The sequence below is a fragment of the Notechis scutatus genome, chromosome 6 (assembly GCF_049901735.1).
Source record: "Notechis scutatus isolate UNSWTSFEM ecotype Mainland chromosome 6, rNotScu1.2, whole genome shotgun sequence".
NCBI lineage: Eukaryota > Metazoa > Chordata > Lepidosauria > Squamata > Elapidae > Notechis > Notechis scutatus.
This window is the reverse complement of record NC_142014.1, coordinates 30,877,502-30,900,543: the sequence shown is the minus strand read 5'-3', so window position 1 is coordinate 30,900,543 and position 23,042 is coordinate 30,877,502. Positions and strand designations below refer to the sequence as shown.

General features: G+C 41.2%; 1 protein-coding gene across 6 annotated transcripts in view; it reads left to right on the top strand.

Annotated features, from left to right (window-relative positions):
* CACNA2D1 (calcium voltage-gated channel auxiliary subunit alpha2delta 1) overlaps positions 1-23,042 on the top strand; it is a 318,569-nt gene that overhangs the window by 184,780 nt on the left and 110,747 nt on the right. For all 6 annotated transcript variants that reach the window (XM_087967845.1, XM_087967844.1, XM_087967842.1 and 3 more), the window contains exon 6: positions 18,299-18,428. In XM_087967845.1, coding sequence (XP_087823971.1) covers positions 18,299-18,428 — 130 coding nt within the window. The remainder of the gene's footprint in view (positions 1-18,298; positions 18,429-23,042) is intronic.

Sequence of the window (23,042 nt, the reverse complement as noted above, 5' to 3'; positions counted from 1 at the left end):
GTTATGATTCTGCACAGTTCGGAGAACCAGCAAATTGTGCCCCTGGCTGGCCCCACCCCTCTCTGCCCTCCCCTCCCCTCCTCTCCCAGTCAGTCCTTATCATGCATACGCAACATCATGTGCATGCCCGACATCGCTGACTGTGTTCTCCTCCTCCCAGTCACTCCTTAAGGTATTTCTTTTTTCCCCCTCCCGACGATCAGCTGTTCCATCGATCAGCTGTGCCAGGATCCCCCTCACTGTCTTACTGCTTTGCCTAGGAGGCTTCCCTGAGGCTCAGGAGGCAAAGGGGGGTTCGTGGGGGTGGGAGCTGCACCCCCCACTCCATTTTTTGCCTTCCTGGGCCCCAGGGAAGTCTTCTGGGAGCAAAAGCGCCCCCCAGGAGGCTCCCCTGAGGCCCAGGAGGCAAAAAAGAAGAAGCCACATCCACCCAGTCACATGGCCATGCCCACCTAGACACACTTACCTAGCCATGCCCACAGAACCGGTTGTTAAAAAATTTGAATCCCACCCCTGATGAAATCTATATTAGACTGTGCAGAGATGGATAGATCGACAGTAAAAATAAAGGATAAAGAAGACACAGAATATTATTTAACAAAATATTATTTTTAAGGTGTACCAGTATAGCTACAAATTTTTGTTGCTCAGTGTGACAGCTGTTAAGTGAGTTTTGCTCCATTGTACCTCCTTTGTTTTCCACGTTTATTAAGTGAGTCGCTGCAATTGTTAAACTGGTAACACAGTTGGTAAGTTAATCTGGCTTTCCCGTTGATTTGGCTCATCCAAAGGTCACAAAATGGGATCACATAACCCCCGGGACATTGCAACCATCATAAATATGAACCGGTGGCCCTCACCTGAATTTTGTTCACTAATCATGGGGATGAATGTCAGCATGAAAAATGGTTATAAATCACTTTGTAACTTTGAACAGTGTCATGCCCTTGTTAGAGTCAGACTCTGAGGGAGAGGAGGAACAGCCGACAGGGAGTGGAGGTGTGGCTCCGGAGGTTGTGGAGGAGGCTGGGGAAGGGCTGAGGCTGGCTGGGCAGTCAGAGGAGGACCCAGGCCCATCCCCTCTCCATCTTAGGGCACGAAGGGAGGAGAGGATAAGGGAGAGACGTGGTCTACTCGGGAGGAGAGGGCCTTGATCCTCTTCATGGACTGCAGCTGTGACAACTGGATAAGAGGATGGACATGCGTATGGGCGAGTGCTAAAAACAAAGCATGGAAATATCTCTAGTTTATGGTTCCTCTCCAAGTTTGGCATCCTTCCCAGTGTGTGTTATTTGTGGACATCCTCCAGCCCTTATCTTGCCTGGTTTGTGTTGTTTTTTACTCTTTATAATTTAAATGGCATTTCCCTTTTTCTGGTAACTGCTCATGTGCGAGTTTTTTTGACTCCAGTCGATGATATTTATAGCTTGGAAGCAAAGTGAAGGAATAAAAGGGGCTTCACCTTTTTTTTGTGACTATGTTTATTTTGTATCCCACCCTGGGTCATCACAAACAGTCACTAAATGAAACTATCATAAGTTGAAGGCTACCTGCAATTATTAGAAACAGCACTTGGCTAGAAATCAGAGAAAATTGCCTGCTCCATCCCTCACAGTGTAAATTATAGGAATTAATTTTCGAAAAAAGAAATGATGGGAAGGGATAACCATCCTTCACTATCAAAATCCACTCATCTATCTTTTCAAAATTCAAGATTTTCAAGTCCTACTGTAAATAAAAAGGCACAGTTTGAGAATGATGGTTTGGGGCCAAACCTCCTAGCAATGGAGGATTTCGAAAGAGGTAAAGTTTGTTGTCTAACAGCTTCAAGCACACACACACACACACACACACACACACGAATATATTGTTGCTGCACAATGCACTTTTGCCGGCACTCCCAACACACTGCAAGGTTCTTGTCAGCCTGACATATGGCTGGTTGCATAATTTACTTCCCCTGGCAGATGTCAAAGCCAGCCCTGCTGTGCCACTCTTCCATTTTTATTTCCTGCCCCCTGAAATGCAGCCTTTTTTAGCCTTCCAGAATTGCCTGTCATCCATCACACATTTTAATTTGGTCTCCTGTTTTTATCCTTTCTTGTTCTCCTCTCTCTCCTCTCTCTCTCTTTCTCAATCTCTCTCTCTCAATCTCTCTTTCTCAATCTCTCTCTCTCTCAATCTCTCTTTTTCTCTCAATCTCTCTCTCTCAATCTCTCTCTCTCTCAATCTCTCTCAATTTCTCTCTCTCAATCTCTCTCTTTCTCTCTCTCTCAAACTCTCTCTCTCAATCACTCTCTTTCTCAATCTCTTTCTCTCTCTCAATCTCTCTCTCAATCTCTCTCTCTCTTTCTCAATCTCTCTCTCAATCTTTCTCTCTCAATCTCTCTCTCAATTTCTTTCTCTCTCGATCTCTCTCTTTCTCTCTCAATATCTTTCTCTCTCTCTTTCTCAATCTCTCTCTCAATCTCTCTCTCTCTCAATCTCTCTCTCTCTCTTTATCTCCCAATCTTTCTTTCTCAATCTCTTTCTCTCTCTCTCTCAACCTCTCTCGTTCTCTCTCAATCTCTCCCTCCCTCTGTTGGTAGACTCAACTCCTTGAGTCAAGGTTCCACTTTTCTTCAAAATCCTCTTAATTCTGCCCTTTTATCTTCAGCATCTATCGAGATTGTCAGTCATCCAGATCGTTTTATCTTCAGTGTTTTTACTTTTCTCTTCATTTGACCCTGTCTTCTAAGCTTCTTCGTATCCCATGTAACCACTCTTAATAGGATGCTGGTTTGATTCTGTTCTTTCTTTTTATCCTCCTCGTATACCCATTCCCACTTTTGACTTTCCAAGAGATAATGAGCTTCTTTCTCACGTTCACTTTATTTCCTAATCAACTTCAACATTTCCCTTCTATGGCTCCATAATGTCCCTCTGTCATGACATCAAAGAGTACAAGGTTCTTAGCTGTAGGCAACAATACAATGTCGAAATGCTCACTATTGAAAAACCGAGAATAATGATCATGGCAAATTGGCATGCGCTAAACAAACAAACAAGCATCATCTCGGCATGTTCTCCATGCTTCAGGTGTTCTCTGTTTTTATTATCCTGGTTTCTAAAATGGTCAAATCGTTCATTACACCTAACTATTTTTTAATTTTATTTTGGATGATGAAGTTACTTGGATGGGTAATGAAACATCTCTAATGAATAAACTTTGGTCTAGTTGTGCAGAATTAACCTTTTTAAAGATACCTTTGGCCTAGATGGTTGAGCTTCCATTTACATATCCTTATCCTGGTGTTCCAAAAATGACCTGAAATTACTTGAAAATGTGAAGGAGATTCCCCACTCCCCCAAATCAGGTTTGTTTCTCTCCTTGAAATTTTCCAATATTCCTTCCTTCCTTCCTTCCTTCCTTCCTTCCTTCCTTCCTTCCTTCCTTCCTTCCTTCCTTCCTTCCTTCCCCTTCCCTTCCTTCCTTCCTTCCTTCCTCCCTCCTTCCCCTCCCTTCCCTTCCCTTCCCTTCCTTCTTCTCTTCTCTTCTCTTCTCTTCTCTTCTCTTCTCTCTTCTCTTCTCTTCTCTTCTCTTTTTTGAAACAAGCTATGAAGATCAACCCCAGTCAGGATTTCAGCATTAAGGTGGCTTCCAGATGTGAGGAACTGAAATTATGGCTTACAATACCAAAATAAATGAATTAATTAACAGAGGAATGGAAGGCTAAGAGCTTCCTAATTTACAGGCTCTTCGGAGCAAACCTGTCTCTAAAATCTCAACATCCTCTCTTCAATTCCATCTACTCCTGACCTAACTCAATAGCCAATGGAGCCATCTAATGACATATATATATATATATATATATATATATATATATATATATATATATATATGTATATGTATATGTATATGTATATGTATATGTATATGTATATGTATATGTATATGTATATGTATATGTATATGTATATGTATATGTATATGTATATGTATATGTATATGTATATGTATATGTATATGTATATGTATATGTATATGTATATGTATATGTATATGTATATGTATATGTATATATGTATGTATATATATATATATATATGGTGTTCGGCTTGGTTCGGGTATTTTCCCACGTCATTGTAGTTCTTTTAAAGTTGTAGCAACGTTTCAGCAGAATCTCATCTGCCATCATCAGGCTTCTGTATTGTGTCCGTCTGTGGGTCAGACTTTTACAGTGGTTTCAGATTTAAATTTGGGGCAGCCTATTGCTGTGCCAGAATGGTTTTTTCTTCATCCTGATTGGTTGGGAGTCTTGGTCTGTGTTTATTGGTCTCGGAGTTTGCTGTGTTCTGCTTGATGGGTGTTTCTGATATCTTCTGTCTGTTTTTGGCTCTTTTTGTATCTTGATTGGCTGGCAGCATTGTGTTACTTTAATGGAGGTCTTTAGTGCAGCTTGGCTTCGGGTAAATGGACGGCTATCATTAGTTAGGAAGCTGGGTTTCATCTGGGTGCCTGGTTGGGGTGTGTTTGAGCTGGAGGTATCAGGGGGATCTGTTTGTGCCCAGGTGTTTGCCTGGCTTGTGGTGTGGAGATTTTTTGTTTGTGAGTGCAGGCTTCCAAATGATTGACAGCCTGGTGGAATCATCTCTTCTGTTCATGCTTTCTGGTCTTTTTTCAATCTCTATGGCTTCTCTGATGACTCTGTGGCTAGGGTTTTCCATAGTGGCCAGGGTTTTGGTGCCATTGAAGTTGATGCTATGACCTGTAGCTTCCATGTGTTGGACTAGTGAGGAAGTGTGTTCCAGCTTTTTGACTGCATTTTTGTGTTCATCCAGGCGGGTACTTATTCTTCTATTGGTCTGTCCAATGTATGTGGCCGGGCATGATGCACAGGGGACTTCGTATACGCCTTGGTTTTCCAGGTCAATTTTATCTTTGGGGTTGCTAAGGATGGCTGCTATTTTTCTGTCTGTTTTGAAGGCAGTCCTGATGTGATGTCTGTGTAGTACCTTACTAACACACTGAAACATAATAGAGACCCAGAAGATGAACAGACCTATGGAACAGCTGTCCTGCCCTACATAAGAGGTACTACAGACAAAATTAGTAAGGTAGATTAGTAAGAGATGATTCCACCAGGCTTGGAAACTGGTCTGTACTTATGACAGTTATCTGTACTTATGACAGTATCTGTTGCTTCTTATCTGCTGTTGCCACCTTCTAATCATTCAGAGCAAGATATTATTTCTATTTGCATTTTTACTGCAGGATAAAAAAAAAAACTTTTAGCAAAAATATGCTGCTTCTTTTTAATTAAAAAACCCCCTCCCCCATTAACAAATAATCCATGGTTAAGGCATACACGAAAAGGTGTAATTTCCAAAGTTGAGATAATTCATACATTCTCCAGTGCACCCTAAGCCTTAACTTTTAGTAAACATTTCCTAAGATGGATGCATTATTTTTTCCTCTTGATGAAACACACATTCCTCTTATTTCTGTCTGTGCTTTTGGCGAGAATGCATGAGTCTCCTCCTTCAAAATTTGAAGTGTAGCCGCAGGTTGCTAGTTAACTTAAAGATGGATGTGTCTTGTTTCCTTTTTGTTCGACATTTCATTTAACCACACACACACAGAGCTGTGGTTGGTGGAGACTTCCTAAGACCTTCAGTTTACTCCTATTCATTAAGGCTGAACTGACACAAGCAATTTGTCAGAGAAGAGAATTCAAAAGGAGTCTATTGTAGAAAGATGCTACTGCTGGTATCAGAGTCAATTGCTTGATAAACGCTAAGTGGGACATCTCTGTTTAATCTGTTCCTTAAACCGCATTGCTAGACCTTTATTGACTTGTAAAAAATGGGTTATAACATAGGACGGGGGGGGGGGGCAAACTCATGATGACACATTGTCGTCACGTGACATATCGCAACTTTCCCCCCTTCACTAAAACGGGGATGGGCGTGGCCAACGCAGGATGCATCCGGCTTGCGGGACGCCAGTTTGACACCCTGGACATAGAATAACAGAATTGGAAGGGACCTTGGAGGTCTTTTAGTCCAACCCCCACTACTCGAGACCTTATAGCAGGAGTCTTCAAATTTGACAGCTTTAAGACTTGTGGACTTCAACTCCCAGAATTCCTCCTCCAGTCAGGTTAGCTCAGGAACTCTGGGAGTTGAACAGAAGTGGTATTCAGCCTGTTGCGACCAGTTCTGGAGTACTGGTAGTGGAAATTTTGAGTAGTTTGGAGAACTGGCAAGTACCACCTCTGACTGGCCCTGTCCCCATCTATTCTCTGCTTCCCATTGAGTCCCAGCTGATCAGCTGGGTCTTCTTTGGTTGCCCTGCACAGGAGAACGGAGCTGGAAAGCAGGTTAGTGGGGTGGGGAGGGAATGGGAATTTTGCAGTATCCTTCCCCTGCCATGCCCACCAAGCCATGCCACAGAGCCGGTAGTAAAATTTGAATCCCACCACTGGAGTTGAAGTCCACAAGTCTTAAGCTTGCCAAGTTTGAAGACCCTTGCCCTATAATATGAAGGTGGAGAGTCATTCTCCAAGCTTGTGGGCTGATTTCTGAACATTTCATTACCAGGCTAGGTAATGTCTTCAGTGGAATTTAGGGGAGGTCAGTTTTGGTGGTCTTCTGCTTATAATGGCTTGGTGTCATGCCTCTGGTGGAGTCTGACTCCAAGGGAGAGATGGGACAGCCGACAGGGAGTGGGAGTGTGGCTCCGGAGGTTGTGGAGGAAACTGGGAAAGGGCACAGGCCGGCTGGGCATTCTGAGGAAGACCCAGGCCCATCCCCTCTTCATCCTAGGGCATGCAGGGAGGAGCGGATAAGGGAGAAACATGAATGGTGTGGTCTACGGGGAGGAATGGGCTCTGATCCCCTTCATGGGTTGCAGCTGTGAGGACTGTTTAAAAGGACAAACTGCATATGGCCCAGTGCTGGAAGCAAAGCATGAAATAATTCTAATCTTTCAGTTCTTATCTGAGTTCTGGCGTCCTTCCCAGTGTGTGTATTTCAACATCTGTGGACTTCTTCAAGCCCTTATCCTGCCTTGTCTCATTAATTGCTTCAGTGTGGTTTGTGTTTGTTTTTTTTTCTATTTATAATTTATATGTATTTTGAGTTTGAACGGAAGTTCTTCCTTTTTCGCAACTGTTTGTGGGGGAGTTTTTTTTTATCCAGTCAATGATAATTGGACCTTTGAAGCCAAGTTGAAGGAACTAAAGGGACTTCACTGGTTTTTGTGATTCTGTTGCTTTTCTATCCCATCCTGGGTCATCACACTTGGTGTGGTCAGTAGGTCTTGTAATGGGAGATCACATCAGGTGAGGGTCTTGTGATGGGTCAGATGACGGTCACATCAAGTGAGGGTCTTGTGATGGGTCAGTGTGGGTCATGTCAACTCATGATGAGAAGGTCATGTAAGATGAGGTCTTTGGGAGGGATGAAGTGCTGGTTGGGGAGGACCGGTGCCATCGCTGGTTGGCTATGCAGTTGATTTCAATTTTGAGGGGTTTGTAGGTTGGTTGTAGGTCTGTGTCTATTGATGGAATTGCTTCAGATAATGAAATGTCCAGAAACCAACCCACAAGCTTGGAGAACAAACCTCCACACTCATCTTACTCCCGAGCTACAGATATTCACCATTATCACACGTTATACCTTTCCAGACCAATGGCTGTCCAATATCTTCTTGAAAACCTCCAGTGATGGAGCACCCACAACTTCTGAAGGCAAGCCATTCTTTTGATTAATTGTCCTCACTGGTTGCTTCTCTCCTTGATTAGTTTCCATCCATTGTATCTTGTCTTCTGGTGTTTTGGAAAATAGGTTGAAGGCATGGTTAACAAACAAGTTGTTCAGAAGCCCATCAGTAATATACTTTGCCACAACTTAATTTCAGGATCCAATCTGAATCAATCCCTGGAACCAGAGGTTTAGTCTTCCAAATTTTCAGACCAGTTTATCCAACTTAATTTGTTCAGTGCTTACCTACCCCAGATAAAGTGATCCTTAACATCTTTTGATGCTTGCAAAGTATACAAATTTCAAGGGAACTTGAAGTAAATCTACTTGTTTTGGGTTATTTATCCTTCCCTGTTGAAGTAATTTTTATACTATAGTCCAGTGATGGTGAACCTTTTTGTTGTGGTGTGCTGAAAGCATGCGCGAGTGCTGGCACCCACAATGCAATGTGCCCCGAACCCCTACACATGCATGCGCAACACCCTCTCTGCCACCCCATTACCTGCACTGTGCATGTGTGGACCTCCCGGCTGATTTTTGGCCTGTTTGAGGCCCTTTTCAGTCTCCCAGAGGCTCAAGGGAAACCTCTGCAGCCTTTGGAAGCTGAAAAATGAGCTCATTTTTCAGCCTCCAAATACCGGAAGTTTCAAAACCGAAAGTACTGAAAGTACTGGAAGTGATGAAACGGGCCTGTTTTTCGGCCCCCAAAGGCTGCAGAGGCTTCCCTTGAGCCTCTGGGAGGCTGAAAAAGGCCTCAAATGGGCCAAAAATCAACTGGGAGGTGCGCGCATGTGCAGTGCAGGTAAGTTTGGCTGGGGCTCGTGTGCCTGCACAAATGGAGTAACTATAACAAGAGTCATAGTTACTCCACATGTGCCATAGGTTTGCCATCATGGCTATAATCCCTTTCTGATTATCTCTGATTTAAAGACATTTACAATTAATTAACAATTAATCAGTAAATCAATGCTTCCAGAAGTTGTGGGTGCTCCAATAATACTGGAGGTTTTAAAGAAGAGACTGGACAATCATTTGTTTAGAATGGTATAGGGTCTCCTGTTTGAGCAGAGGGCTGGACTAGAAGACCTCCAAAGTCCCTTCCAACTCTGTAATTCTGTAAAGTTTGCCTTAAGTTTTCCTCCCTTCCACTAGCTTGGCATTAGAACTTTTCTGCTGGAACTCCAAACTAACTTCCTGGAGAATCATAATCAGGCCAGACTGTGGAAAAAGAGAAGAGTTGCAGAAAATGTCCTTGGACATAACTCACTTGTTATTGCTAACAATTATATATTTCCAGAAGGTATATGACCAAACCAAGCAGTAACACTGGATAAAATTAGAAAGTTCTGCTCACTCAGACCTTTATGCAAAGATATGAATAGCATAGGTCACTATCGCTGTCAATGATATGAGGATATTAATAGTACGGTTGCAATATTTAGAAAATTAAAAGGTTTTGTTTATTCAAAGAATGCATCAGCTGCCATGTTTCACTGAGAATGCTTTCCTGAAAGTTGAGGACTAAATACTTGACCCAAACTTACTTTTATTTGCTCATTAAATTTATACCTTGCCTTTCCTTCCAGTGTCCAAGGTGGCCCAGTTCTTACCTTTCTCCACAATTGCACACCTGTGAGATAGGTTGGGTTGAGAGAGAAGAATGGTCCAAAATTACGCAGGTAGCTTTTGTGACTAAGGATGGGCTTCAACTCTACAAGAAGGATAAAACTAATTGAGACTGGCTATAATAACAGAAGAGGGATGTAGTGGCTCAGTGGCTAAGACTCTGAGCTTGTCGATCAGAAAGGTCGGCAATTCGGCGGTTCGAATCCCTAGTGCCAAGTAACGGAGTGAGCTCCCGTTACTTGTCCCAACTTCTGCCAACCTAGCAGTTCGAAAGCACATAAAAAAATGCAAGTAGAAAAATAGGGACCACTTTGGTTGGAAGGGAACAGCGTTCCGTGTGCTTTTGAAGGTGTTTAGTCATGCCAGCCACATGACCATGGAGACATCTTCGGACAACGCTGGCTCTTCGGCTTTGTAACGGAGATGAGCACTGCCCACTAGAGCCAGAAACGACTAGCACGGATATGCCAGGGGAACTTTTACCTTTTTATAATAACAGAATCTTTCAAGTCTAGGCTGTATCTCTTCCTCCTCATACTCTAGGGAAGTAGATGAGTTACTTCTAAAACGTACCTATGTCTAAACTTATCTTTGCTCTAGATCCATAATCATGCCCATTAAGGTCAGTCTTTTTCTCTCTACAAACTAGCTTAGAAAAAGGGTGGCTTGTATTCTGGTTTGTTTCTCTCATAGTTGGATTCTACTTGCTAATTTGGGTAGTTCCTTGACTCTTTAGACCTCGTTTTTTGCTTCTTCTCATGTCTCTGTGGCTTAAAGGAGGATTTAGGTTTAGCAAAACTCCTTTGCTTGAATCAGGAGGTTATATCTTGGTTCATTCGATCTTTACGATGTAATTGCATAGAATATTGTATAGACTAGACTGTCTTATTGATCTAATTTGTTTAATTTGTTTCCTTAGTTTCAGTTCAATTGTGCAAGCATTTTTGACAGTAGTACTATTTTGATTGAAAGAATATTCTCCTTCTGGCAGCTGTCCCCAGATAATCAGACAGTATTTCTGTTGTTGTTTTTGTTTGTTTGCTAATAATAGTCTTTTAATACAATGCACACAACGTTGTCAAGTTTTGTGATTCAGCATCAAAACTTCCACAGGGAACATAGTAGTGTTTAAGATGGATAGCTCTATATGCTTTATTTATGTTTGTCTGTTTTTATTTCCTTTATCTTCTTTTAATCTTCGGTTTGCTGACTAAAGACCATACTAAAATTAATTTGATTTCTATCTTTACGTGATTTTGGTGTTGTCTGTCTGGGGTTCTGCATAGAATTAAGTCTTTGGAGTAAGACATTTGCAGCAAACTCTTTTTTCTTAGCGGACTGTAATTAGTTTAGGCCTACTTTGTTTTCTATACTATGGCCAAATTTTCTGGTTAATTTAGATTTCATGTGTAGCTTTAGTGTCTGTCTTCTATAATTAGTGTGACATCTTTATTTTTATTTCTTTTTTGGCATAAGTGGCAGTGCATGTCACCTCAGCAGTAAATTTCACGCAATAGAATGAATTCTTATTATAAACCATCCAGAGACCTGGTTTTGGGACAACAGTATGCTTAATAAATAATATTTTCTTTAGAGGCCTGTGACTTTTTTCTTCTTTCTCTTTGCTTTAGAGAAGACATGCTTGCCAGGTGGCAGTTGCATCTAAGTGGCTTTTTTGTGTTAAATAAACCTGCAGGCTAGACATTGGTTGCATCTGTAGCCAACACATTAATCTTGATTTATTGCTATTATTCAGCAAAAACTTGTACTTATTCCAGATGCCTTGCTTACAATCTAACTTTTCAGTTCCTTGCTTTCATGCAGAGTGATAGACTTGCATTTTACACATCAAACACACTTTTTTTTTAAAAAAAATAGGGATTTTAAAAAAGAATGTGCATTGCAACATGCATTTCATACTAGAGTTTGGTTCAGTGTATTTTTGACTTTTCAAACATTTCAGTGAGTGATGCAAAGTTTTATTCTTGAAGACCCAAAACTGGAGAATTGCTTTTATGAAGGTTCTGCCTTAGCTTTTTGTCGGCATAGAAATCTTCCCCCTTCCTGCTTTTATTGCACCTTATATTCCTGAGGATGTGATATTTTTCTCCTGCTGTCTTAATATTTGTGGTGTCGGGGCACTATTCCATAGCATATTCAACCCACTCATGCAGTGGTGGGTGAGCTGCAACTGGTTTAACAACCAGTTCTGTGACCGTGCGCTTCACCTAATGCACCTAACGTGCTTGCATGCAGCGTTCAAAATTCAGCAATTTGAAGCTCAGCTGCTAGGGCACTTCTAGGGCAGCTCCAGTAAGTAGAACAGCTGAGACGTGGAAATCAGCTGTGCCGTGCAACTCAGCTGAGCCAGAAAGAAGGAAATATAGGACAGGATAGGGCGGGGCCTGCTGATGGTTGGAACTACCGGTTCACTAGAACTGGTCCAAACCGGTGGCAGCCCATCGCTGTACTCATGTCCACATCCCACTCAAAAACATGATCAATGGTGGGATTCAAAAATTTTTATTACCAATTCTGTGGCCGTGGCTTAGTGGGTGTGGCAGGCGAAGGATCTGTAAAATCTCCAGTCAGAGGTGGTATTTGCCGGTTCTCCAAACTACTCAAAATTTCCGCTACCGGTTCTCCAGAACTGGTCAGAACCGGCTGAAGACCACCTCTCCATGATCCCTCTACCTTCCTGTAGGTCCTTGGACCAGTTTCATATTTTCGTTCCTCTTCACCAACCCAACTTCTACTTTCTGTAGTCACAATCTCAGTTGACCAGAAGGAAGAAAAGGGGGAATGAAAAGAGGACAAATAATACTTATAATTAAGACGATTAACAGATCCTGAAAAGGCACTTGCAGGGCAAGAGGCCGAAAGTTTCAGAAAGAGAGAGAACAAGAAGTTGTTGGATCACCTTGAAAACCACGAAAAGCTAAGTTTGGTCCAGGTATGAAGGCACCAGGCTAGAAACTAGGAGATTATGAGTTCTAGTGTTGCCTTAGGTGTGAAAGCCTGCTGGGTGATTTTCAGTTAATTGCAAGGAAACTGTGAGTTCTAGTCCTGTCTTAGGCATTAAAACTGGCTGGGTGACTTTCGGTTAATGGTAATGGAGAGTTCTAGTCCTTCCATAGATATGAAAGCCTGCTGGATGATTTTCAGCTAATCACAGGGAGACTGTGAGTTCTAGTCCTGTCTTAGGCATTAAATCTGACTGGGTAACTTTTGGCTAATCACAAGGTGATGGTGAGTTCTAGTCCTTCTTTAGTTATGAAAGCCTGCTGGGTGGTTTTCAGCTAATCATAGGGAAACGGAAACTCTGAGTTCTAGTCCCTCCTTAGCCATGAAAGCTGGCTGGGTGATCTTGGGCCAATTCCCCCCTCCCTCAGCCCAACCTATTTCACAGGATTGTTGTTGTGAGGAAAATAAGTGGAGGAAGAAGTATTAGATACGTTCACGACTTAGAGTCATTTATAAAAACAATAAAGGCAGGACTTAGATTAATTATTGAATAAATAATAAAATGTTGGCATCCAAGTTAGTTCTAACAGCTTTGTTTATGCCAGAGTTTTTCAGAGAATTGGTGTTTTTCTGTATTTCACTTCTCAAAAGGAGAAATCAACCTTTTATTTTGTTTTTCCCAGTCAAAAGGTACTCCTGATTTGGTTCAACAATTAACAGCTTTCTGCATCTCACTTTGGGACTAATTAGTCATGTTTATTTCAAAGTCACACGAGCAAGATTTTGGGGAGTGTCAGTGGACAGTCAGAGGAAAAAAATTCAATAAACAAAGGCCAGGTTTTAATAGATAGAAAAATAATCTTCAGGTTTTGACTACATTGGGATTTTCCTATGATGGTATTGATCGCAGTTCAGCTCTCACCTCAGGAGAAAAATGGGTTGGAGTTGAGTTTTAATTGTATTCAGGGCCATGCTGGATTACGTGGCTTCACAAGCTGCTTTTGCCAGCCAGGCTGGTGGTCTTAAACGATAGAAAAATAGATGAGGGTATAGAAGAATAATACGGGTGATTTAGATTGATTTTAAGATGCCATTGAGGGTGCACGTTTATGACTGTTTCATATAATATAAGGTGCTAATTCTCTTTTATTTATGAGGTGCTAATTCTCTCTTATTTATGAATGTTTTATATAATATAAGCAGGAGGTGGGCTGCTGGGGGTTTGCAGGGGTTTGGGGGAGCTACTAAGCTAAGATTCTGTGCAGTTCAGAGAACCCCCAAATCCCACTCCTGACTGGCCGCGCCCACCATACCCCTCCCCTCCAAGGAGTCCCACGTGCCCATTTTGGATGCAGGTAAGTACAGGGCGTACACAGAGGCTCGAGGAGGGTTAAAAACGGGCCTCCCAGAAGTTCGAGAAGGCTGAAAATGGGCCCATTTCCGGTTTCTAGAGAGCCTCCAGAGCCTGGGGAGGCTGTTTCGCCCTCCTGGAGGCTCAACAAAACCTCCGGAGCCCAGGGAGGGCAAAAAGCCCCCCCGCTGTGGTGCAGGAGGCTGACTAGGCCCCACCCACCATGGCCACGACCACCCAGCAACTGGGCAGAGAACTCGTTGCTAAAAAATTTAAAGCCCACCCCTGAATATAAGGTGCTAATTCTCTTTTATTAGTTCTTTTAATTTATGTATGAGATTTTTTTTAAAAAAAAAAACTTTATTGATTACAAAACCAAAATATCAAACAAACACAACACACAGAAGAAGAAAGAAAGGAAATAGAAAAAAAGAAAATGATTAAAAAACTAACAATTCTACTATCGACAGTCTATGGTTCCTTGTTTGTTATCAATATTGGTGATACATTTACAAATACATCTTATTGCGAATATATAATTATGATTTACATTTTACGTTATTTACTAATATATTTTCTATTTTTGTTCTATCCAGTCATACCAGCATTCCCAGCTTCTGTAATATTCTGATGTTTCTTTTTCCTTAAGTGCTAAGGTTAACTTGTCCATCTCTGCACAGGCTGTTATCTTCTGTATTCCATCTCCTCTGTTGGAATATCTGCTTGTTTCCAACACTGTGCAAAGGTTATTCTGGCTGCAGTAAGAATATGCAGTATTATATATTTGACATTTTTAGGAATTTGTCTATTAAATATCCCCAATAGGAAGAATTCTGGTTTTAATTCAATTTGCTCCACCGTTATTTCCTCTAACCATTTTTTAATTCTATGCCAGTATCTTTGGGCTTCAGTGCAGGACCACCACATATGAAAAAATGTTCCCTGTTTCTTTTTACATTTCCAGCAATTCGGATTCATGTTAGGAGACATTTTAGCTATTCTCAAGGGTGAGAGATGCCATCTATAAAACATTTTATAGGCATTTTCTTTATATGCTGCTGATCTTGTAATTTTATTATTCCTTGTCCAAACCTTTTCCCATTCTAATAATGTAATGCTACGTCCTATGTTTCTGCTCCAAGCTATCATGTTGTCTTTGACTACTTCTTCTTCTAATTCCGTCTCTAGTAAATAATTATAAAATTTAGTTATATTTTTTTTATCTGGACCTAATAAAATTTTATCTATTTGTTGTGCTTTAGTATAAATTCCAAAAAATTTCTTGTCCTGGCTATATCTATTTTGAATTTGCAAGTAAGCCCACCGGTCTACTTGTAGCCCCTGTTCTTGGAGATCTTGTCATTATTTTAAAGTTCCTTGCGCATCAAGAAGGTCTTTGTATTTTATCATTTTATTAAGATCTAGATTATTTGGATGTATCATCGCCTCCATCGTTGAGATCCAAATTGGGATTTTTAATTTTTTTTGTTCCAATTAGCCAATAAGGAATCTCTAATTATATGTCTGTGGAAATACTTCTGCTTAATTTTCCCAATGTCCCATAAAAATGCATGCCATCCCCTCTGTAAATCATGGCCTTCTAAAAGTAAGATCCTTTTATTCGACAGATTTACCCACTCTTTCAACCAGAGTAAGGAGGCTGCAGTATAGTATAATTCCCAATTTGGGAGTGCCATACCTCCCCTGCTCTTCGTATCTTGCATTGCCTTTAGGTTTATCCTTGGTTTTTTCCCTTGCCAGATAAATTTGGTGATTATCTTGTTAACTTCCACGAAGTAATTTTTATGTATTTTTATTGGTATTGTTTGGAATAAGTAAATAAATTTGGGCAGAATATTCATTTTTATAGTGGTAATCCTCCCTAATAAGGAGATTTGCAATTTAACCCATATCTCTAAATCTTGTTTAACTTGCTGTAATAATTTATTATAATTATTTTCCATTAGAGTTTTGCATTGAGCCGTCAACCAAATTCCTAGGTATTTAACTTTTTTTACTATTTGTAATCCCATTATCCTTTCCAATTTTAGTTTTTGTTTTTCTGTTAAATTTTTATTTATTAATTTTGTTTTTCTCCTATTAATTTTAAGTCCTGTAACTTCCCCAAATTGATCTAACTCTTTCAGTAATTCTTGACCTGTTTCAATTGGTTCCTCTATGAAAAATACCATATCATCCGCAAATGACTGGAGTTTATATTCTTCTTTTTTTAATTTTTAGTCCTTTTATTCCTGGGTTCTGTCTAATTTGTGTAAGCAATGTTTCTAAAGATAATATGAAAAGCAGGGGGGATAATGGACATCCCTGCCTGACTCCTTTCTCTATTTTTATTAAGTGCATGTACTCTCCATTAATTATAATATTCGCCTTTTGTGAATCATAAATTGTAGTCACGATCTTTTCAAATTTAGTGCCTAGATTCATATTGTAAATTTGTTGAATTAGGAATTGCCAATTAAAATTGTCAAAGGCCTTCTGTACATCCAAGAATACAAGGGCTATTTGTTTTTCCGGGTGGGCTTCGTAGTATTCCAAAACATTTAATGCTATCCTTAAATTATTCCTGATTTGTCTATTAGGAAGAAATCCGTTTTGATCTTTATGTATATATTCATTCAATATTTTTTTCAATCTATTTGCTATAATTGTAGTACCGTATTTGCCGGCGTATAAGACAACTTTTTGCCCTGAAAAAGATGCCTCCAATTGGGGGTCGTCTTATATGCCGGGTCGTCTTATACGCCGGCAAATAGTAATTGGGAAGCACTGCGGCTGCCCGCGCGCTGAGGCACTTTTGCGCACCGTGGAAGCGAATCCCGTGAAGCCGAAAGGAGCAGCCAGCCTTCTCCCAGCTCCCAAGGAAGCGAGGCTCGCACCGCCCGAGCTCCGCTGAGGTATCCGGCTGGGGCTGTCAGGAGTTGTTACCGCTGGCGCGGCTCCGCGCGCTCCAGTCCCAGCGTTGCCTCGGGAAGGGAAAGGCAAAACCAGGAGCCGCTGCTGCCATTGCAAGCGCCGCCGCGGCTCTTCCTTTTGCCTTTCCTTCCCGAGGCAACGCGACTGGAGCTGCGAGCGCGCAGCGTAAAACTCCTGACAGCCCAGCCGGATACCTCAGTGGAGCCCGGGCGGTGCGAGCCTCGTTCCTTGGAGCTGGGAGAAGGCTGGCTGCTCTTTCAGCTTCACGGGATTCGTTCCACGGTAGACAAAGTGCCTCAAAAAAAAAAAAAGTGCAAAAGTGGAAGGCGTGCGGAGGGGGCGTATATAACAAACTATATTTTGAGTGGAAATGTTGGGGGTCGTCTTATACGCCGGTCGTCTTATACGCCGGCATATACGGTAAATATTTTATAATCAGTATTTAACAGGGAAATTGGTCTATAGTTTTGTATATGTCATGAATCTGAATCTTCTTTTGGAATCAACGATATCAATGTCTCCTTCCATGAATCCGGCATTCTTGCTGCTAGTAGGACCTCATTATATACTTCTACCATGAGAGGTCTTATTTGTTCTCCTATTTTTTTATAAAGTTCCCCTGGTATCCTGTCGGGTCCTGGGGTTTTATTGTTCTTTTGGTTTTCTATTGCTGCTTTTAACTCGGGCCACGTAATATCTCTAATTAACATTTCCTTCATCTCCTCCTTAATTATTTTATCTTTAGTAATACCCAAATAGTTTATTATCATATCCTCATTTACCTCCTTCTTTTTATAAAGATCGTCAAAAAATTTACATGCAATTTCTTTTTTCTGTTCTATCCCTTGTTGGGCATCCCCGTTCTCATCTATTAATTGGTAGATCAATCTTTTTTGTTTTTCTTTTTTAAGTTTATAGGCCAACCACCTTCCTGGTTTATTGGCCTGTTCAAAAAATATCTGTCTGGCTGTATTTAACTTTGAGACCATTCCTTCTTGTTCGATTAAATTTAATTTATGTTTCGTTATTATCATCTGTTTTTTCAATTTGCAATTCTTGTAAGCCGCCTTGAGTTGCAATATGTGAATATGCTGCGGTACAAATTTCATAAAATAAAATAAAATAATAAAAGTTTTGAAAAGATTTTTTTCCAGTGTTTTTTCTAAAGATGCATCTATGTTTGAATACAGGTAGGCCTCAAGTTACCAACATCAGTTTAGTGACCACTCAAAGTCAAAATGACACTGAAAAATGTGACTTATGACTGTTTTTCACACTTACGGCCATTGAGCAACTCCTTGGTCACCTGGTAAAAATTCGCCCACTTGGCAACTGGTTCATATTATGATGGTTTCAGTGTTCCTGGGTTCACATGGTCCTCTTTTGCAACTTTCTGATAAGTAAAGTCAAGGAGGAAGTGTGGGACTAACTTCAGTGATTACTTACGGACTGTGGCAAAGAAAGCTGGTAAAATGGTGCATAATACACTGAACAGCAGTCTCATTTCACAATGGAAATTTGTGGCTGAATTGTGTTCATAAGTCGAGATCTACCTGTAATCATGCTTTATGTGTTTGGATCTGGCCCGTCCTCAAATTGTGACTCTTAAATTACCTTTACACGTGTTGTATTCTATTTTAATATTTTACTTCCTTTTCCCCCCCTCATTTGGAAAAGTCTGGAAGAAGCGAGAACGAAACTGGTAGCCAGAGAATCAAACCTGTGTTTGAAGAAGATCCTCTGTTCGGTCGACAAACATCGTACCAACATGCCGCTGTCCATATACCGACCGATATTTACGACGGCTGTAAGTATGGAGAGATTCATATCATCGTTAATGCTCTTTCAGATTTAACGAATAAAGATGTCTTTTAACTCAGCCATCTTCATGCTCTGTTGTAACCTGTTGTGGTTCGCCGGCTGAGGTCTTGGAGAGCAAGGACTCAGGTGAGGGGCCTGCGTGTGATGCAGGGATGGGACCAGGACCATCAGGGAGTGGAATGCTGCCTTTGGAGATTGTGGAGGCTGGCAGCAGTGAGGAAGAGGCCCCCGAGGAGCCTGTGCCCAGTGCGCGTACACTCAGGGCTGCTCGAAGGAAAGAGCAGCTGCAGCAGCACAGGCAACTCGGGAGTAAGGCTGCAAGGTAATGGCCCCTTCCTCAAGAAATAAAAGCCAGCTGAGAAACCAGAGTTCTTTGCAGGAAACAAATAAGTTTTCGCACTCAAGCCTTGTGGACATTCGGATTATCTTGGTTTGTGTTTGGAGACTCTTTGTGTTTAAAATATTTCTTGGCAACTTTATCTAGTGTTCTTGGCAGCCTTGTACAACCTTGGCAAGGCTCGTCCTTATCAGAGACAATGAGTTTGAAACAGCCTTTTAACCGGGAAGGAACGGGATTCGTAAAGAATTATTAAAAGGTTTTGCTGTTACCTCCATTTCGTGCTTGTTTCCTTGGAACAAGGTTTGGGTCAGAACACAATCTTACAATGAATTGAAGACCCTAACTAGTGTATTTATTTAAAAAATACTCTTGCTTGTGAGGATCTGTTTCTCTAAATGTTATCCATGCAGAAACATTAATGTCAAAAGCAGTAAGTGGAGACAAAGCTTGAGTCCAATTTCTCTGGTAGAACATCAGATCCGGAGGATTATTCTGTGATTCTGAATTTATTAATTTAAAGGTGCATTGCAATTGCTGGATTAGAGTGGAATTTGCTGATATTTTAGGCTTTCAACTGGTTCTTAAGAGGAATTGATCATTTCTGAAGAGTTAATTTATATTCTGAAGGGAGGGGAGGAAAGTGAGATGATTCATAAGCAAAACCTCCCTTGAAATATTTTAATTTAATCCTGACTTTTCGGGTTGACATATACCTTCATTAAGCCCGTAATGCCAAACTAATAAGTTAGTGGGGGAAACTTTGCCACATGAATATTCGATATAATTTTACCATATGGACAAATGAGCTGGATTAACGTGCTCTTCTAGACACAGTTTAAATAGGAAAGAAGGTGGATCATGGAAAATGTCAGATTTATACATCATGCGCTGACTGGGGAGGCATTTAAGCAGCATAAAGAAGCCATTTCTGGAATTTTTGGAACAGTGACTAGAAGATTGATCTGATCCGGTGGTGCGTTTAGAACCAATATTTCCGTATTTGTCAACATAAGTCATAAACGGAGAAAAATGTAAGCAACAATTACTCTATTTTTCCTTCCTGGAAGGCAAAGAAATATTAGTCTCTTTATTATAAATAAATAAATAAATGTGGTGAATCACCCAGGGTCCTCTTTGGGTGATATGATGGGCATGTAAATTTGATTAATAAATAAATGAAATTCTATATAGTTTCTCAGTCATCCAAGTCATGGCTGTCCCAAAGGTGTTTTTTCAGGAGGCAACTGGACTTTCTTGTTGTTGTTGTTTTGGAGACGTTTCACTTCTCATCCAAGAAGCTTCTTCAGCTCTGACTGGATGGTGGGGGAATGGAAAGGTTTATATTCCTTGCAGACAGCTGGTCATTTGCATCCTTTTAGAGGGTCATTGAGGCCACCTGGAGGTTCATCTGTGTCCTCAGGTTCACCTCAGTGGTGCAAATGGTTCCCGTAGTCTGCATTTTTTTCCCTCTGGAAATCCATCCCTACTCCCACACCATTCCAAGGACCTTCATCCCGAATTGTATAGCTAAACATTTGTAGAGATTCTCAGTCCTCCAGGCCATGGGTGTCCCAAGGGGCTTATTCAAGAGGCAACTGGACTTTCTTGTTTTTTCCTTTTGAAGATGTTTCATTTCTCATCCAAGAAGCTTCTTCAGCTCAGACTAAATGATGGGGAATGGAAGGTCCATGACCTGGATGACTGAGAATCTCCACAGATCTTTAGCTATACAATTTGGGATGAACATCCTTGGAATGGTGTGGGAGTAAGAATGGATTTCCAGAAGAAAAAAAAATTGCAGACTACAGGAACTATTTGCACCACTCAGGTGACCCTGAGGACACAGATTAAACCTGGAAGGATTTATATTCATGTCAGGACAAGATTCAGCAGTCCATCTGCATTTAAAAGCCACTCTTTTGAAGACAGCAAAGTCCACATTTTCGACAGAGAGGGCCTATGGTTTGAAAGAGGGGGTCAAAGAGGCCATCTATGTCGAAGTTGAACAGCCTTCTCTTAAGAGAGAGAGGGATACGACATTCTCTATCTCCAGTCTACAACACAGCTCCTTTCAAAAGGTCCAAGAAGGCTCCACAACCATTTGCACCACGTAGGTGACCCTGAAGACACAGACAAACCTCCAAGTGGCCTCAATGACCCTCTAAAAGGATGCAAATGACCAGTCTGCAAGGAATGTAAATCCTTCCATTCCTCACCATTCAGTCAGAGCTGAAGAAGCTTCTTGGATGAGAAGCGAAATGTCTTCAAAAGAAAACAAAACAAAACAAGAAAGTCCAGTTGCCTCCTGAAAAAAAATCACCTTTGGGAAAATAAATGAAATATTTAACAGGCAGAAGAAATGGGATATACAACTGTAATTGTTAGCATTTGGAAAAGGACAGGCCAAACCTGGGTGTTTTGACTCAGGCTTCGTAAAGTGTAATTATTCACAAACTTGTTTAAAAAACCCAAAACCTATTTTATTGCAATGCTGGGAATTGTTTCCATTCCAACCAGAATTAATCTCAAACAGTCCCCTGAGATAAGCACCCACCTTTCAGTTCTGTGAAGTGCTGCCAAAAACAGAAGTATCCGATTAACTAGAAAAGAAATCAACCAAAGTTGAAGAAAAACCAACTGACGTACAAAAGAGCTTCAAAGATGACTTGGAACCTGTCAAACTACTTTGCTTCCTGCAAAATGTTCGTCATCTTGGCCTGACTTTTATCCCTTATGGGAGGGGCAATCACCTCCCAGCCTTACTCTCAAGTCGCCCCTTTTGTTTCAGTTGTTCTCGCCTTCTAGCAGCTCTGCGCACACACACACTGGGAACAGGCTCCCCTTGTTCCTCTGCCTCGCTGCTGCCAGACTCCAGAGACTCTGGAGTCAGCACCCCACTCCTAGATGGCCCTGGCCCCATCTCCGCATCAGACACAGGACCCTCGTCTGAGTCCTCTCCAGACTCCTGGACTGATCCCCGTTCTTCCCCACTGTCCGATTCCGCTGCCGTCTGTACTGGCGGCCCGCGAACCGCAACACCGGAGTGGAGTCAAGAGAGGAATCAACCTGGAATCATTATGTTCTCGCAAATGGTCTAAGCCCAACTTCTCTTGAATTCTGTTAATTTTTATCTAACATCAATTTAATTCTGCCCGCTAGTTGACTAAATTCTTCTCTATAGGCATACACAATTCATCAGTTAAACTGGAATTTAACCTCTGATCCTGATTTTTCACACTTGACAGATTACCACTACACCCAAAGCCTAAATTATGGTTAATCCAAAACGGAAGTCAGCGAATCATTCTTCCGTACAGCTTGGCCAAACTTTGTTCTATAAATGAAATCATTAACACCGTCAGAGTGGAATTCAATCATTCTTGACATTAAGAAGAAGGCTCGGATTGTTTTAGCTTGTGCGTTTCCCTTTCCTGTTTACAGCTGGTTTTTATTTGACACCTGAGCAATGGTTCTGATAAATTAAAGATGCACTGGATGTTTTTTTGCTCAATCAGACGGAGTTGGGGATTGGTCGAAACCCCTATTAGTGCTATGAATGCTCTTTAAAAACCATGTTGCTCATACCAAATATAATTAGTGTCTAATTTCCCAGAGGGGTAAGCTGAAATTGAGAAATGTCGCATCTGCGCAATCGTCTACGTTTGTCACTCCCAGGTTAAAACCCGGAATTGATGTGTGTGGGTGTGAGTGTCGATCCAGCCTCTGTCCTGTTTTAAAGGATATTGTCCACTAGTTCATCCCTTGGGACATTGTGTTGACAGTTGAACAATGGACTATAAAAGAATGGCAGGCCGGGACAATGTTCGGAATTAAACACGGTTCACGGATGTATGTAAAACGCATTCAGTCGCTTGCTCTGAATCTGAACATCAAGACGATGTTTTACACTCGTCCTTTTTTTCCTCCTACCCTTCGTTTTATTACTTCCTGATGTGACAATGCTGCATTCTTCCATGTGTCTTGTAACAACCCTGGGACTGTTGTATTGTGTCACACACTTGGCAATTTGCAGTCGAAGGGAAATGAGGGGTACTTTCTTCCACATCGAGTTTTAAATATATGTAAGCAAGGGCAGAATGAATGGATGGATCTCTCCCTCTCTTTTTTTTTCTTTTCTTTTCTGAAAATAGAGTCAATGCTTATTGTCTTCCTTGTCCAAGAATAATTTCAGCCTTGGTTTCAAAGGTTTAGGAGAGAGAGAGAGAAAAACAACAACAACAACAACAAAGCCATACACAT